Below are 17,995 nucleotides of genomic sequence, written 5' to 3'. Positions count from 1 at the left end.
CAAGTGAACAAAAAAGATCAAATAGGAAGGAAAATATTCACTCACTCAGTTTAGTGAAGAACTCTTTTTTGTTCGCTCACTCATGAGCATCCCAACACTATTAGATAGAGGTATATAGAGTTGATTTCGGGTCTAAAAAGGTATATGATTAGGAAAGGGGAGACTGATTGAAGAAAGGTAGTGTGTAGCTCAAGGTTATAGATTAAAGGTATAAATAGTTTGTTTTACGGAACATTTATCAAATGAGGGGGAAGTTGGTTGGAAACGAGCACAAAAAGATATGGGATTTGGAAAGGGGGTTAGTTATAGATTAATAGAAGGGGGAGTCTGATTGAAGAAAGGTACTGTTTCTTATTGCTATAAAATCTAAAACTACTGTACAATTGATTCCGTGGTTATGCGAATGGATTACCCCTCCAAGAAGTCGAACTCATCGCGTGGGCGGTACCACTCATCCGTGGCATGTTCGTAGATGGCTCTCTGGACCTCCGCCTCCGCAGCCTCGATGGGATCGGATTTTGGAGCATCGAAGCGGCTGTCGGATCTTGGACTGCGTGAGGTGGCCCGGAACTCCATCGGGATGTTGTAGCACTTGCAGATGCAGCTGGACGGGAAGCGGAACCAGTCGGAGAAGATCCCTCTACACTCGTTGTGCGGATCGTAGGCCAACAATCGGTGCAGCCGGTACTGCTGCTCGCACCTGCATCCATCCCGGCAGAACATCTGCTTGAACTCGTGGGTGCACTTCTCCCAGTGGACGTACTGCTCGAAGGGATACAGGTTGAGCAGGGCCAGCACTTCGCCTCGGGTGTTGTTTGCCCAGAAGGGAGCCACCACTTCATCCTTGACGGGACAGGCATTTCTGAAGGAGTAATCAAATTGTTAAAAATGTTTAAGGGAATGAGGTTAGTAACTTACACTCCGCGCAAGTTGCTGGCCACTGCCACTGGCTCCTGCTTCATGGCATCCTGGAAGAGTTGACCCTCCCTCAGCAGGCCCGACTTGGTGGCGCTTCCAGTGGCACCCGCTGGTACACCTCCTGCCACTGGAACTGGGACAGGAGCTGGAGCAGGAGCACTTGTACTACTGGTGGTCAGGGGCCTGCGCAGCTTCTCCGGACTGAAAAGCCCACTAGAGGTGCCGGAGAAGAGCGAGGCGAAGCTGATCGGCGTTGTCACGGATGCGGGTGAGTACTTGGTGACATTGCGGCGGGTTAGCAAGGTGGCTGTTGTTGTGGTCGGAGGCAACATGGAGCTGGAGGTTTTTGGAGTGGCTGCTGTGGTGGTGGTCTCTGCAGGCTTCCTTCTCCTGCTGGGCGAGGCTGCCGAGCTCTTGGGCAGCGATGTGGGCTTCGGAGTTGTGGCAGTGGCTGGTTCCTGGGATGGTATAGCCTCTCCACTAAGATTACGCAATCCCAGCTGCGGTGAGTCGATGATCTGTATATTTTCGCCCCCAGCAGGTGAAGGTTTTGCAGTGGAAGTGGTTGATGGAGCTGAAGAGGGCACCACTTCGTAGACGCTGTTCGACTCCGGACTGGGTTGTATCTCCACAATTTCCGCCTCTACCTCAGGATGTTCAGGCGAGGGTGGAACAGACGTAGTGGTACTCATCGTACTTGTGGAATTTCCAGGCGTTGTGCTGGTAATCTCACTGGGAATCTTATCCGTAGTGCTGCTAATTATTTCGGGAGCAGCTGTGGTCGTCGTCGCCTTAGTTGTACTCGTTGTACTGGTGGAAACTGGTCGAAAATGCGGTTCCATGAGCACGTCATTGTTCTTATAGCTCCCGAAATCATCACGATCGCGATCCCTCCCGTTCATAAGATACTTGGCACTACGCCGTCCCCCATCCTTGCTGTACCGCTCCGCCGTCTCCTCCATGTCATCCGCATCCACCTCGTTGTTCTGGATCTCATCTCGAAGAATGGAAATGTGCCGCACATCGCCGTACATGCGCTTCATCAGGCCCTGGTTCTCGTGCACGAATCGCCGGACTGCGTGCCACGGATAAGCTGATCCGGGCAAATGGCAGAAGGCCTGCTGACCCAGGTCACAGGGAATCGCCGCCAGCATCTGGGCCCGACCACGTCGCGACATTTTCCCATTGGGACTGCACGAATTGGCCGAATCGAAGCCAAAGCCCGCGGAGACTAATGGTAGAGCCACCGCCAAGATGACCAGCAGACACCACATGACATCGCACTGTAAGGGGAGAGATCGGAATTTTAGTCAGTTAGCTAACAAATGTTATATTTTGTGTATATAACAAATTTTTTTAGGATCCACCAATATATTTTGATACAAATTATTTAATTTAAAAAAAAACAAAAAAAGGATTAAAAAATTAAAAATATATTGACATAAAATATTTTCATCAAGTTAGGAATGTAACATCGGCAAGTCGAAGTTAATATGTATATTATATTATTGTCTTGTACATAAATACATCGATTGTTTCTGTTACAGCTATATGATATAGTCATCCGATTCTGACATGAATAATTATATCATACTATATTATTTTTCCGGTCAATTGTATGGGAACCATAACTATATATATATTATAATATATAGTTATCCATTTCGGATGGCTGTCACTTATATTCTTCCTAACACAGAAAAAAGACTCTTGGGAAAATTTCCTGCCGTTAGTTTTAAAAATTAGAGACCACTTGGCTTAGAAACGGAAGGAAAAACAGAAACGGCTAGATCAACTTGTCTAGTGATGTTGATCAATAATATATATGCTTTATAGGGTCAGAAACATCTCCTTCAACTTCTGATTGATATCATAATACCCTCTGCAATGCTATCAATATGTTAAGTATAAAGTTGAAGACTATATCTTACACTATAAAGTCAATGAACAAATGTAACAATGTTTTAAATTTAAAATATTAAATTCATAGACTTATGGGTTAAGAAATGGTTTGCTGTTGCAAAGATGAAATAAAATGAATGAAATGACCCTAGATTTCACTTCTTTCTTTTATAATGGCTTGTAGATTTATTATTCAATATTGTAAACTGTGTGAATTTTGTTTTCTTCATTTCCGGCTTTTGGAAAGGCTTTTCCTTACAGCTGGGTAGGTTGGGCTAATGGAAAGACTCAGCGGCTCCAGCTGAGTAGAGGAAATCTTAATTGAAACGACAGGCGCTCGCTGATAAGCAAATGGCGTGACGCTAAAACATCATTTTTTGTGGCGGCGAAGTGGAGTCAAGTGGGCTCAATGCACCTGGGATGGGAGGTCTGAAAAGGCCAGGCGGCTCTCACCCGGCCAAAACGAATTGCCAGAGCCGTATACTCGACTGCAGCCGGTAGAAAATCAAATTTTACTTTCACGCAAAGCCAACTGGACAATCACAAGTCATAAAGATGATCGATGTGCATTTGCATGCCACCTCCAGACTGCAGCTCAAGAGAGAGAATGGCCGCAATTGCAGCAGCCATTACACTGGGAGAACGTTTTTAACCTTTTCCAAACTGCATTCGAAATAAGCATAAAGGGTAAAAATTATTACAACAGATGTGATAATATAAACTCTGTTGCAAGCGAGTGGATAATTTATAAATATATGTCTTACACATTTTTCTTGAAAAGGATATATTATATATTGCTATTCACCCACATTAGAATTCTTAAAATCTTAAATAATAATTGAATCCTTCCTTTTAAAGTAATAATTGTTTTATTCTGAATCGTAATATATTTGATATTTATGATAAAAAGAAAGAATTTTATACAAAAAAAAATCCGATTTCCAACAAAAATAAGGTATACAAGTTTTATCTTATTGAAAAACATATTTAAAACATATGTTTATGCTACGAATTTCATGTATTTTCCAACAAATGAAATGAAAATAGCCACTGTTTGAAGAGCACAGACAAATTCGTGAAATTATATTAGCTGAACTGTCAGTTTTTTTGAAATTTTTATAGAGCTCTATAGAACAAAGTAGGCCCTAGCAATTCATGCATTGGGTCTGAATTGAGAGTCAACTTTTGATGTTCTCGAATTCATGAAATGGTGTTTACACACGAATTTGCTCATTTCATGAAATAGACAATAGACTATCATTATTAAATAATTCAAAGTTTAAGAAAAGGAGCAAATTGTCGCAATGGTATAAAGAACTGCGCATACTTTAGACATTAACTACCTGTTTTTCTCTCTCTGCATGGATACCATCGCGCCAGACTGGCCGCCGACCGATCCCCAGCACCCTGCACCACCCTGGCCACCCCGCACCACCCGAGTGGCTCACCGGCAACCAGCAACCGACAAAAAACAACCAACAACCAACAACCGGCAGCTGGCGGCGGACAACTTGCAACTGGCCACCGGCCACTGGCAGCCGGCAAAGTGAAATGCAAAGAGCAATCAAAAGCGAAATGGGTTACCCAAGTAAAAGTAAATTGCGGCGCGCTGGAAAAGCCATGGCATTTCCCGCCTCGCCTCCCTCGCCCAGGGGCCCTTTCAACTTTCCTTTTCGGTTGCACAATTGCCGCCAGAAAGCCGGGATAGTGTACCTCAGGTCGGTCCTAATAGGGTCTCTCGGACCGAATCTTCGGTCTTTTATTCGAGGGGCCCTGGTAACCGAACCGGTTGGCCAAAACTGATGTGCACTCGGTATTTGGTTTTCGGTTATCTTTCGAAGCCCGCAGCCCCAATCACATGTGGCGCACACAAATCGATCGCGGGTGATTCACCAAAGAAAAGAAAGTGATCGGCTCCCTTGTGGGCCGTTCGCTGGCGGATGTGTGTCCAAAATGTGAGCACAGCACGATTGGCCATGCGGTTAGGTAATATCCATCACTGATCTTTGGCCATCTCTTGTTTCTGGGTTTCGGGAAAATTCCAGCCCCATTTGCATATGCAAGCAAGGTCAATGCTTGAGATATTAAGTAATACTTTCAGGGAATTTTCAAGTAGCCAAAGTCTATCTTATAATTTAAAAAAATTGTTTTAAATTAATAAGTTCAAAATCATTACGATTATTTTGGGAAAAAAGTGTATAAAATGTTATAGAAGAAAAAGAAAATTCTTAAGCACTTGTAATAATCAAAGTTATTTGAAAAGTATCAGACGTTTTTAACGTTAACATCGTGATTATATGGTAATATACCCATTAAGGTCGAATTGAATCTTTTGTTAAGTCATTGTATCAAATCTATCACTTACAATATTGAATTAGAACGCAATGTATCCATAATTAAGGTTGAAAGTTTTCTGGGTTTCAGTTCAGAGAGGTTTGGGCAAATAGTTCTCATACATCATCTACTCGAATCAAATTTAAATATCAATGACAAGGTGGAATTCCTTTCGGCACTAATGCCCATTTCTCCCATTTGGAAAAGTACTTCAATCAAGTGCTCCACGGCACCCAGACCATGGCAATTACGAGAAGAAAGTGATCCGAGGTCTGAGTCTGAGACCGGAGGATGAGACCGCAACTTGGGTGCGAAACAAATGGCTCTCTGCGAACTAATTTGTGTTGAAAATCAAATCAGGTCACACCGCAAGAGAAGACGCCTGAAATGGAAAGCAGAATTACTTTCGCTTTGTTCGGCAAAAAATAAATAAGCCAGCTGGCATTAGTGTCGATTGTCATGTGCATCGAGACAATTAAGCCGAATCCCATTCATTAACATTGTCATATTTCTTGGAAGCGAAGGATCCACGGGGAAATTGGAGCAAATGCTGCTGTCAGCAGCCCAAGTCGGCGAAACAAATCAATATGTATATGTCCAATCAGCCGTGAGAGCTTGCAACCACTGGAGGCAGTGGTGGCAGAATGGCCTTTTTTCAGTCAGAATCATACGATTTCACAAATCTAGATAAGTATAGATTTTGATTAGCCTTGGATTTGGAAATATTCAACATTAACAAAATTTCCTAAAAACCCTTAGTACAGAAAACTAGGCCCTTTCTTTAAGACTGAATTTTAACACAAATTTAGCCATATTGTTGAATACAGTCTAACTGTGGGTAGGTCATCATGAAAAAATTAAAATATATTGTAGGTATATAATACTATATAATAATAAGACACAACCTACTTCGGATGACAATTTTATATATATTGGTTTAGATTTCAAAATAAAGAAAGTATCCCATGTTATGTAAACAAACGCTAGCTATCATAAACGGAATAATGAGAATGAAATGCTAGTATTAAAAATATTTAACGATCGTGGTATTAGATACAGGTAGCTGGCTTTTTTTGCTGGCTTCTAATAGCCGCTTCTTGAGGCTTAAAGTTGGCAGCACTGGATGCAGCGGTGCAGTGCAAATGGGCATTAAGTCAACTCGCATCGAGGAAGACATTTGTCAATCGCAGACGATGCCGAGCTGTCGTCAGAGAAACGTATTGCAACACTTTAATGTGTCAGCGACTTTCTACGAAAACCCAGTCTGCCGGGGGACAGGAGGGGTGCGGGGCGGGGGAGGAAGGAGGGTGTCTCGCGGAGGAGACGTTCCAGTCTATGTCTTCATTTCCCAAATACAAATACAAGTTGCCCGCCCGTCCGTCCATCCATCTGCAACTCTCTTGGCGAGTGGCTAGAATGAATTATTTATAAATTCAATTGGCTCTGGAAATGAAGTTGATGTTACACTTAACCAAATTTGGCTTTGCCGCTGCTGTTTCTGCTAATTGCCAGGCGAGCAGCTGGCGAGTGGTGAAATTTTCCCCACCAAAACAAAAGACTCAGGCGACAAACTCGACGAGGCTGCAGTGCAGCCCAAACAAAAGACTCTGGCAACAAACTTGACTTGCCTCGCTGCAAGCTCTTCATTTCCCTTCCCAGACTTGGGCAATGCATATTCATGGCAAAATGGCTAATTAAACAAAAAATTTCACTGATTGGACACCGCCGGAAAAGGCCGCGAACTTCTTCGCATCCCAATTTTGGCAAGTCGATATTTTGGGCAGCCGATTCGCTTTCGGTTTGGTGTGGTTTTAGCTGTAGTTTGGCTTTTGGTTTTGGCTTTAGGCTTGGACCAAATCCAACGAGTCGATCCCAGGCCAGCCGCATTGCTCTCGAAGAAAGTGAAACTTTTTATTTTATTCCGTTTCTCTCTCTTTTTTTCCTCCTCTGTTTGGGACCGGCAATGCCAACCACAACGGCAAACACAGCGGAAACTTTGAGCATTTTCGTTGTTGGTTATGCTTTTATGATTGCGTAGTCATGCGTTAAAAGAAAACAAAGCCCACTCGCACTCGGGGGGACAGAAGTTGTTAATATGCATAAAACGCTTAGCCCAACGTTGATCGATTTCAACACATTTTTAAAAAATGACGGGGACGTGTGACCATCTTTTAATTGCGATTTCGTTTTCATCAATGGCTTCTGGCTTCTGGACACTAATATTGAAATATTCCGATCTGCAGTGAGTTTGAGTTGATTGATTGATTTTTGTTTGATTCAAAAGGGAATCAGTGTAAAACAATAATATAAAGTGGGAGTTTAAATGCGGTAAAAAAGGTTTAAAAATATAATTTAGTTATTGATTTGATTTTATAGAGATTCGGTGTAAAATAATAATATATTTATTTTATAAACCTTAATTCCGGTAGGAAAAATAAATAATATTATAATTATCAAAGCATTTTAGCCAAATTGAATTTAATTATAACCATTAAACGGATAAGGGCAACATAAAACTTTCTCATATCATATATATATCATATATCATATGTCATATATCGTATATCATGTATCACATATTATATATCATAAGCATATCGTCTAGTGTGTTCTATTAAAGCTCAAATTCACTTTAAATAAAATTAATAATTACTTTTTAGGGATAGAAAGTAGCATATCGGATACGCCGAATATTTGTGGCTTTAATACCTATTTGCGGTTATAAAGTAATTTCATTTTTATATAACATAATTTTACCTATTGACGTATTGTATTTGTTTTATATTGGGATTGTTAACTTTTTGACACTTTGTTATGCAAGGCAATCGCCATGGGCCAACCCCACTTACCGTTATTGGTCTAGTGATCCGCGATCGCCTATCCATTTGGGTGCCCATGCCCACCATTGTTTACTTTCACTCGATTGACACTCGCGTCGATGGCAAATGCCAAATGCCGAATGCCGAATGCAAAATAGGTGCAAATAGAAATCTGTCGAAGGATTTGGCAATGTTTCACGCAGATTTCACACTCGCACGCTCACACACACTCGCAGGGCTATGAAAATTAGTGGTAAAGTCCATATTTCCACACAACTGCAAATCGTATGCAGTTTCCGCGACCTCTGGGGTCCCGCTTCTGTTTTTCTCTGGGCAGGGGGCTTTTCCCACTGCGCCGAAATCGAGGAAATCGAGGAGGACCAGCGAAAAGCCTAAAATCACGTTCACACGCCTCGAACTCACGTTTGCAACTGCGACGCCACCAGCGGCTGATCGAGCCCCAAAGTCCCACGGCAAGACGTCGGTCTCTCTCTTTCTCTTCCTCCTCCTCGCACCCAGCTCCACTACACTGGGAGAAACTGGCCAACATATTGAAATAATTTTAAATAATTTATATTGTTCTTGGGCGTATGTAAGTTTCAGTTTTGAATATTTCATTATTTATTAAGAACAATATTTTGTTAAGTTGGATGAAGAATTCATAGAAATCATTATTTTATTAAAAACACTAGTAACTCCTTATGGAACATATATTTTTTTTAAATTTAAAAATTAGATTAAAAAAAATTTCATTTACAAATTAGATTTATTTAATAGTCATACATGTATGTACCTAACTAATGGTAATTAACCATTTCCAGGCTAAATAAAAATGTTTTTCTTATATAGTACATTATAAAGAATAGTTTGGGGTAATAAAATGAAAATAAACTTTTAAAGTGTCAGATCACCCGGTTATTAGAAATAAATAAAATGGCACAAAAAGTATTATTGTTATATTATATTATTGTTATACTATATACATATGTTAGTGGTTGTATGGTATTCATATCTGCTAGTAATTGCTATTCATATCTATATCTGAAAAATAGACCTCTTTTTTCCCAGTGTAGAGAGGAAGAGTGACGAAGAGAAAGAGGCGGTGCGATCGGTCGATGGATCTCAGCTCTGCGCCAGCGAAAACGCTTTTTATTTTTACGGTTCGGCTTGCTTTTGTTTTTGCTTTTTGGTTTGCTTTTGCAGGAAAACTTTTTCTTATTTATTATTCGTCGACAAACGCTGAAAAACGACCCAGCGCAAAAAAGAAAAAAACAAAAGGCCAGAAAGCAGAGGAGTACTATACAGCGACAAGAAAAAGCGCCACACGCAACGAAGAACCGAAGACAGTCTTCGGAGCTCGGGAGCTCGGCAGCCAGAGCCCCCGGTTCTCCCCAGTTCTCGTAGTGCTCAACGCTCCCAGGCGGAGAGTGCGTCGCGCAGTCTTCTTAGTAGGTCAGTGGTGGACCCAAACATTTGTTGTTGCGCGGGCTTTGTTTTGATTCATTTGCGGCCGCTGGTGTTGCAAGTGCTGTTGTAGTTGTTGTTGTAGTTGTTGTTGTTGTTGTTGTTGTTTCGTAAAGTCGAGGATTAGACGCCGCGCCGAGAACAGAGCTTGTTTTGGCGCGCATCTTCGGGACTTGATTGCGGGAGCTGCTTTAGCGAGGGGTGACTGTGTTCTTGTTCGGCTGATTTGCAAAACCTCTTCATGTGGAACTTCAAATTTATTTAAGTCTTTTGTCTACCACCAATCTCTTACAAAAGGTTTGATTAATTTTATATTTGAAATATATAATAGCAATATCGTCTTCGCCAATGTATTCACCAAGTCCATAAACCTATTCAATAATATTTAAAACCTACAAATAGTAAATAGTAAGTATAAAGGAATACACTTGTATTAAAACACAATGTAAATAACATCTTCCCTGATTAAGGCCCAGTAGCTATAGCTAGAAAAAAGTGGTTGGAGGAAATTTTTAATCGTAAATAATGTTTATGTTTTAATTTATTATGGACCGTTAAAGAACTGATGAGACTCCATAATACCAACTTATGTTTATGTTTACTTACAAAATGTTTTGATTATCTTATTGATTTTGATCTTTTTAATCGTTTTTCTAAGTTTGGCAAATGATTAACGTTAACGAAACTAACTTTATTTAAGTCTTAGAAAGTTAGTGATTAAATATTACGAATCGATAGGAATAACATTTATATGTTCGAGTTGAGTATCAAGGCCTTTTCTTTGTATACAAAGATGTTAAAAATAGTAAACATATATTGCGATGAGTACTTAATTAATATTAATGGTTCCGTTCAATTAAATTATATATTTATTGATGATGAGTAACCATATAAATGGTTCCCTTCAATTAAATTATATATTTATTTTAAAGTTTTTTTTGATTACTTTTCGTTTTCTTTGACCGACCCTCGCTGCTGCCAGCGAACTGTTGAAAGCGGTCTGTTGGCCGGGCTAACCGCAGTTTAATTATCGTTGTGTGTTTATTATGTCCTCGCCCGCCCCTCGTAGCCGCCCACCGCCCACCGATGTCCCCATCTCCGCCCACAAGACGCGGCACGAACAATATTGTGTTACTGCAGTTCCTCATCGTCCGTTTTTTATTGGCCACGAAGACTCCCATTGAGTAAGAATTGCGCCACCAGGTAGCGGTGGGTGGTGAGGCGGTGAGGTGGTGGGCGGTGGGTTTTTCGGTGGAGAGAGTTCGGGTCCACCAGTGGAGTGGGTGGTCGCTGATGGATTTTCACTCCCTTTTCCAGCCAGCCCCCTGTCCTGAACCCACAAAACTGGTTTTCATTGGCGATTGCCAAATAATTGCGATTGCGAAATTTTTGCCATGGTGGATGTGTAACCAACATTCAAACCATAAAAGATTTAAAGTAAAGAATCATATGTATTTCTTATTTTTTTCTTTAAGAATTGTTTAAGATTTCATAATAAATATGTCAAGAAGCAATAAAAGTATAAATTCTATATAAACTTTTCATCAGCGGACCCTGTTTTAATATTAACTTTAGGGTGATTTAGTGAAGGTGATACCGAAAAAAGAATCGAGTCTCCTCACTGCCATCGATATTTGGGTCAGAGCAAGTGAAAGTGCAAAAATAATAACTGCGGCTGCGGTTGTGCCTGAGAAGCAGGTTCACTCCAGCTGAACGATTTAATCGGAGGTCTGGGCCACAGGAAAGTAAAGTGCGTTTCAAAAGCGTAAGATGCGTTGGAAGCTTTTACCAGCAAAAATACTTTTACAATAGGGACAACTTTGAAGACCTAAAATCATATGGGGGAACTTAGTCTTCAGAGGATTCTAATCCATATTGACAAACGCCGCAAATACAAATAGGTTTAACTCTCCCAAATACCTTTGAAAACACTTTTTTTTGGGGGTAATAACATAGCAGTCAGTAAAGATGTATTAGACATTTTGTTGAACTAAATACGATTTTAAAATGAAACTCTAATAAAAGCTTTAGATTTTTCAAAATATCTGTGCTGGCTCGTAGGCAAACCGCGAATTCTTAAGATGGTGACATTATGTGCGGTGCCAATTTAATTTACATTGGATTGAATTAAATTGGTCATAGCTTCAGATTTCATTGACCTCCAATTAATTAATTATACAGTTTTTCATTATTATTATAATTTGTAATGGAAAACAGTCAGTAGCATTATACTTTTCAATTGTAATAAAATATTTTTCCATTAGAATTAGTTTGGCCAAAAGTAACGCATTTTTTTTCATTGAATTAGAAAGTAATGAATTGTTTTTTCATTGGCATTGCTGAAACCTTTTTTCAAAGTAATGAATTAAATTTCCATTGACATTACATTCTCAAAAGTAATTCATTATTAAGCATTACTTTTTTGAAAAAAAATGAAACCAGATTATATTAGCATTTGTGTTTTTATTTATAATGAAATTACCAAATAATTTCGAATGTACTTTATTAGGAACAACTCTAAAATAGTTCCATTGTTTGTGCACATAATTTTGAAAAGACGTTAGCTGACTGACATTTCGATAGCATTTTTCTCACATTTGCGTCGTTATCGATATATTTTGAAGTCATCGTTACGTGTGGAGGGTGTCTCCGCTAACGATATCTCACATCTCTAATCAGCTGTTTTTCATAGGCAATTTTCTTAGCGACTACAAATTGGATAATTTCGGAATTTTAACCAGAAACAAATGGATTTTCCGGACAAAATGGACCTGGAGAATGAGAGGGTGCTGAAGCTGATATTTCCCGACGGAGTGCCGGGTGAGTTTGGCACTAGAGAGCTCCGAAATGGCCAGAGCTCATGCATGTTTTGTGTGCCCACCAGACAACCTGCGTGGCAATCCGGAGTTGGACAACTACCTGGCCAAACTGGGCACCTGCAAGGTGGAGCAGCTGAGGAAGGAGCAGACGCGCCTGGCAGACGAGGCGCGCAGCATCCTGGAGCAGACGCAGGACCTGGCCATCTCCAACTACAGGACCTTCATCACCACGGCGGAGAACTCGCGTTCGATCTTCAGCGAGTTCCTGCGCTCGGAGCAGCAGCTGGACACGCTGGTGGGCAAGCTGCCAGATCTTAGTGTCCAGTGCGAACGCTTCCTGCAAGACTCTGCCGAACTGAACGAGCAGCGGCGCCTCAACTCCATTACTTTACAAAAGAACGCCCAGTTGTTGGAGGTCCTGGAGCTTCCGCAACTCATGGAGCGCTGCATCCGCGAGGGTCGCTACGAGGAGGCCCTGGAGCTGGCCGCCTATGCCACTCGCTTGGGCCAGCACCAAGGACACATTCCCGTGGTCAAAGTGGGTTGTTCTTGTCTCATCCTACCTTTGTAATCTAAGCTAATCCTTTACAGAGCATTGTGCGCTCGGTGGAAGCCCTGTGGCACACCATGCTGGTGCAGCTGGTGGCACAACTGCGGACCGACCTGCAGTTGCCCAAGTGCCTGCAGATCGTGGGTTATCTGCGCCGGATGCAGGCCTTCGGGGACAACGAGCTGCGCCTGAAGTTCCTGCAGGCAAGGGACGCCTGGTTGACCTCTTGCCTGGAGGCCATACCCACTGGAGATGGTAAGCCGGCACTAGATTTGTACAAGGAGCTTTTTGGATTATAATCCTAAACAATTTATTTTTTGCACCTTTAATCCTGTCAACTGTGATTATTCACGGATAGGAAGAGCTAATCTAAGTACATTTATTCAAAACTGTAAACTTCTTTTTCTTCCCACAGCCCAGCAACACCTATCCAAAACCATTGAGATCACGCGCATCAATCTTTTTAACATCATTACCCAGTACCGTGCCATTTTTCCGGAGGAGGACGGCAGCTTGAAGACTCAGAGTTCCTTGAGACCTCTTCAGGGGGTGAGCTGCAATGGGGACCGACTTTTCCAGGCCTGGCTGCACAACAAGGTGTATAGTTCATAGCCACCTTTTAAAAATTGTGAAATACTAATTGTATTTCTGCCTGCTTCTTTAGATCAACGACTTCTTACAAACGCTGGAGAAGGATCTACAGCTGGGAGTGGGCTCTGTTGAGACAGTGCTGGGCCAGTGCATGTACTTCGGGCTGTCCTTCAGCCGCGTGGGAGCCGATTTCCGTGCCCTTATGGCGCCCATTTTCGTGGGAGTGATCCGCAGACGGTTTGAGAGCAGTGTGGAGCAGGTAAACGAGCAGTTCGAGAGGGAGTTGGAGAGATTCACGCTGATCAACAAGGTGGCACTGCACTCGCACGCCCGCAAGCAGCTGGATCCCGAGCAGGAGTCCTTTGCGCCTCCGGAAACCCTCTTGGATTTCTATCCCCTAGCAGCCCTGTGCAATGGTTATCTGACTGCCTTGAACGAGCTGCGTCTGTGTGCTCCCTTGGCCCTGGCTACCGATGTGACCCGCTGTCTGCAGCACTCGCTGCAACTGGCCTCCCAGCGAGTGCTGGCCTTTTATCGGCAGGAGCAGCAGGCCTTCGCTGGCAGCGAAAGGGAGGCTTTTACTCGACTCTGTTCCTGTCTGGCGTACGACCTGGTGCCCTATATGCAGAGGTGCATCCACGGCGTCTTCCCTCCGCAGTCGCTGACCGTTCACTTGGGGATTAGTCTGCTTCAGCTGGAGCAACAGCAGCTTACATACCTAGAGCAGGCACGCATCCTGGAACCCCTGAAGCACCTACTGCCCACCAAGGCGCTGGTGCAGCCGCAGGAAGCCCCCATTGAAACGAAGACAAGCGTTGGAGTGCCTGTCACTGCCGAGGGATAAAGCAAACCAATCAACACGTTAATAGGAGTAGTATAACAATATATGCATTAGTTGTAAAATATATTCCAATATTTATGTATCTTTAAACTGCTAAGTTTATTTCTTTTTAAAGAAACTTATTAAATCAAAATGTTGTGTATTAATGAAAAGTATAGTCGTTAAAATTTTGTGATACTTTGTCGTTACCATCCGATACTCCACTGTAATGTCATTTAATAAGCAAGGCTTTAAGGGTTGTGAAGACCCTTATCCTTGCTTTCATATGCCTAATTTACTATTATATGACCGTGCCCCAACCATATTCATCCATTTAAGGCTAAACGTGGTAAGAGGTTTAAGCGGTTCTTCCACTCAATCGTTTTGTTAATTTACAACATTTTCCGGTGAATAAATTCGCGATTGGGCGCGTATGGTTTTTCGCGGGGCTCTTGTGTGCTGACCCACTGGGGAACCCCTTTTACTGGGGGCCACGAGAGTGTAATAATATTTTTACTTAGGCGTCCGGCGATCAGAAAGCGGCTCGCTGCGGTTGGCCAACCACCAAAGCCAAAGCCAAAGAGTTGCAATCAGCCCCACTCACTCCCTTCCATTTGAATTTGGCCTGACTAAAGCGTCGACATGGCAGGTCAGATTGGGCAGTCCGGAAAATGGGAAAGCGGCCGGGGCGGTGGGGTCGCGTTTATAAGCAATTTCGCGAACAATGACTAAATTTCGGGAAAAGCGAGCGCCGTTTGTTGCTGTTGTTCCACTGCTGTTGCATCTGAACGAATCTGAATGCAACGCAGTGCGCCGAAAATTGGAAAACATGGCAGCTGAATGGACAACTGGTGGGGGAGGGGGCGGATCACAAACGTATGCACTGCGCAAAAAATAAAATGTTTGCTTTGTTAAAAAAATAGGTATCAATTTGTTGTTTTGTTCTTGGTTTTAAAATATTTTATTTTTAGGCAAGTATATAATGGTGCCTAAAAAATTACAATAAGTTTGAAGTCACTGATAAGTGTGATGTAAGGTGTCTAAAAGTATGCGTTGTCTAAATAATAGTAGTTTTTCAATGAATCTATTGTACTTGTATTCATAAAATATATGGTTGCATATTTTAGACGCCAAAAATGTTATTTAAAATATATATTTAATCTCCAGATAAACCCTCGATAATGTAATTTTCAATATTAGTCGAAAACCAATTTCGCTTTGTGGTTAAATGTTTATTTCATATGAACGATATCAACTGAAATGCATGAATGTATTGCGATATTTTAAGGTAACTTACGAAAAATGTATGTTAAATTACTACACTATTCCTAAAAGTTTTGAGATCATTTTTACAGTGAAAATAGATCATCTTTTGAAATGCTTTTTCGCACTACACAATAAATCCATATAAATTGTTGCATACTTTTGGACACCTTTATTTCAAAACCCTCATATGTTTTTTCTGAGTGAAAAAGCATAGGAATAGGACATGGAAATGGGCCTAGCCGTTTGGCATTCAGCGGGACTCATCGTTCAACGTCAGCGCCGGATGCGTTTGTGGCCACGGCCTTTGTGGAGTCCCACTTTTCGGGGGTTCAATCAAAGGGGTTGGATCGAGGAGGTGGCTGCAGATACAGGCCGATCGGGACTGGGGCCTCTGTATTTTTAAGTCCACCACTAAATACAAACGAAAGCACTCAAGCACAAGTTGGCCACGATTTCCCAATCGCAGTCTCTCCCAATCTCCGGCCTACTCCACTCCACACACGCACAAATAGCCGTAGTCCAGAGTCCGGGGTCCGTAGTCCGTAGTCCGGAGTCCATAGTCCATGGTTCGGACTCGTCATAGTACAAATGGAATTTGGGATTTTGATTGCGAATCGAAATAGATTTTGTGGTATTTGGCAAGCAGTGCGAAACAAGCGGCTAACAACCTGAGTCTGTGTGCGTCTGTGTTTGCGCTCCACGTGTGCGTGTGTGTGTGATGCGTTCTGGTGTGTGTTCATTTGTTACTTTGGCATGGACAACACTGCGTATACGCGCTTTATACCGTCCGTTGATTGATTGAGTTTGCGAGGCCTTTTACACGCTCGCTGCCTTCGTTTTTGCCAGCCCCTCGTTTATTTTGCATTTTTCCAAAGCCCCCACATACGTACACCCCCTTCTGTTTGCCTTTCTGCCTGTTTTTGCTGGCCACTCGCTTTTCGGTTCGTTTTAATTCGTTACCAAGTTGATTTTGTTAACCTGAAAAGCCGATTTTCCACACCTGAAAAGTGTTGTCCCCAAAAAATGAACAAGGAGCAAAAAAGAAACTGTGGGGGGAATCTTTAGAGGAACAGAAATAGTCTTTAATAATACTTATTGCTGTTAAAATATAAGTATAAATAAATATTTTTGGAATACAAGGTTGATATAATTTTTAAAAAAATTTTAATAAACTGTGTTTTTATAATATTATAATTCAATAAGCAACAAAACCAGAAGATAATATGGCTAAAACAAAATTTTTTCTGTTAAAGAACTAATATTCATTTTATTTAAGTATAGGATAATATTGTTAGCCGTAATATTTCATTTTCTGAGATTACCCTTAAGATTAATTTATTGCAATATCAAACTAACTAAAAATGGTAAAAATTTATAATATTATCAAACTAAATACCAGTTTTAACTTTTAAGTTATAAGGTCTTAAGGGTCCTAAGGTAACTGATCTTTTTCTGACACCTAGTAAAATGGGGACACTTTTCGGGAGCTCTGCTTTTAACTGAAAATCTGAAATTGTTATGTTTTTAAGCTTTTGTTCACTACCTTGCTCACTCAGTAATATCCCTTTATTCTACAACATATACAATTTGCGATTGCAGTTTGTAAGGACTAAGATACATTAAAAATATCACAAGTGTGAATTGTAAAATTTTCTGACCCGTGCTAACCTACATACAGGCTTAATCCCTTTAAATAGCAAGGTTAAACCGCATAAAATCGCCCAGACAATCGAAATCGCTGAATTCAGAGACTTGAGCTAGCAACCCCTGTTAATTTTCCCAAAAATTAAGGACGAAGTAGAGGGTCAGTGTGGGTGGTTGGATGGCGATGCGACGCTGCTGTGCCATTGTCCGGCTGCTAATTTATCGGGATAATTGCCAAATGACCAAATGGGGAGTTTTATTACAGTATCAGGCAGTGGAGGAGGGGGCAGGGACAGGAGCAGGGCAGGATCAGGACTGATGAGCAAAGCACAAAAATGGCCAGACAAATATAGCCGAGGGTAAGCACCCCAAAAAGGGCGGACACATGTGGCCTAGCTCTATGTCCTCTGCCCTTGGCGCGTTTTTAATTGTAATTCATAAATTACATTATTTACCGACTCCGGGGCAGGTTAGTTAATGATGCTGCCTCTGCCATGTGGGGATTGCTCGTCCTTCTCCGCCCTCGAAAGTAGCTGGAAATCGATATACCCCACGGTCCAAAAACCTCCATAGAAATGGCGTCTCATAAATGTCAATTCGGAGCTGTAAACTGCCAGCGAAATTGAATTTGCCACTTAACACCGCCACCTGGCTCTTTGCTCCACTCCCTGGGCGGATTCTATTTTGCACTGATTCAATTTGGATACTTTTACTTATTCAACTTATTCGTTATGCAAAATTATTGCCGCGGCGTATTGAGTGGTATGGGTTGGGGGAAAAAAGGAAAAGAAATCGGGGAGCTGCTCAACGAGTTGGAAAACACCCTGGGAGTTCTGGGGTACGCAGTGTGTACGTATGTATGTAAATT

At 41.8% G+C, this 17,995-nt stretch overlaps 2 protein-coding genes across 2 annotated transcripts; one reads left to right on the top strand and one right to left on the bottom strand.

Moving 5' to 3' along the window:
• Positions 1-235: 235 nt before the first annotated feature.
• spz4 (Spaetzle domain-containing protein 4) lies at positions 236-8,398 on the bottom strand. The gene is made up of 3 exons (XM_017073645.4): positions 8,004-8,398; positions 919-2,201; positions 236-862 (listed from the first exon to the last, which is right to left on the bottom strand). Exons 1-3 carry the CDS (start codon positions 8,058-8,060, stop codon positions 409-411), a joined length of 1,794 nt encoding a protein of 597 aa, XP_016929134.3. The 5' UTR covers positions 8,061-8,398; the 3' UTR covers positions 236-408.
• A 3,698-nt stretch (positions 8,399-12,096) lies between these two features.
• Cog8 (conserved oligomeric Golgi complex subunit 8) lies at positions 12,097-14,390 on the top strand. The gene is made up of 5 exons (XM_017070146.4): positions 12,097-12,257; positions 12,322-12,794; positions 12,848-13,061; positions 13,222-13,403; positions 13,471-14,390. Exons 1-5 carry the CDS (start codon positions 12,185-12,187, stop codon positions 14,239-14,241), a joined length of 1,713 nt encoding a protein of 570 aa, XP_016925635.3. The 5' UTR covers positions 12,097-12,184; the 3' UTR covers positions 14,242-14,390.
• The last annotated feature ends 3,605 nt before the right edge of the window (positions 14,391-17,995 follow it).

This window comes from Drosophila suzukii, chromosome 2L (genome assembly GCF_043229965.1).
Source record: "Drosophila suzukii chromosome 2L, CBGP_Dsuzu_IsoJpt1.0, whole genome shotgun sequence".
Taxonomy (NCBI): domain Eukaryota; kingdom Metazoa; phylum Arthropoda; class Insecta; order Diptera; family Drosophilidae; genus Drosophila; species Drosophila suzukii.
The sequence above is the reverse complement of the archived record's forward strand: the minus strand, read 5'-3'. Positions and strand labels throughout refer to the sequence as shown.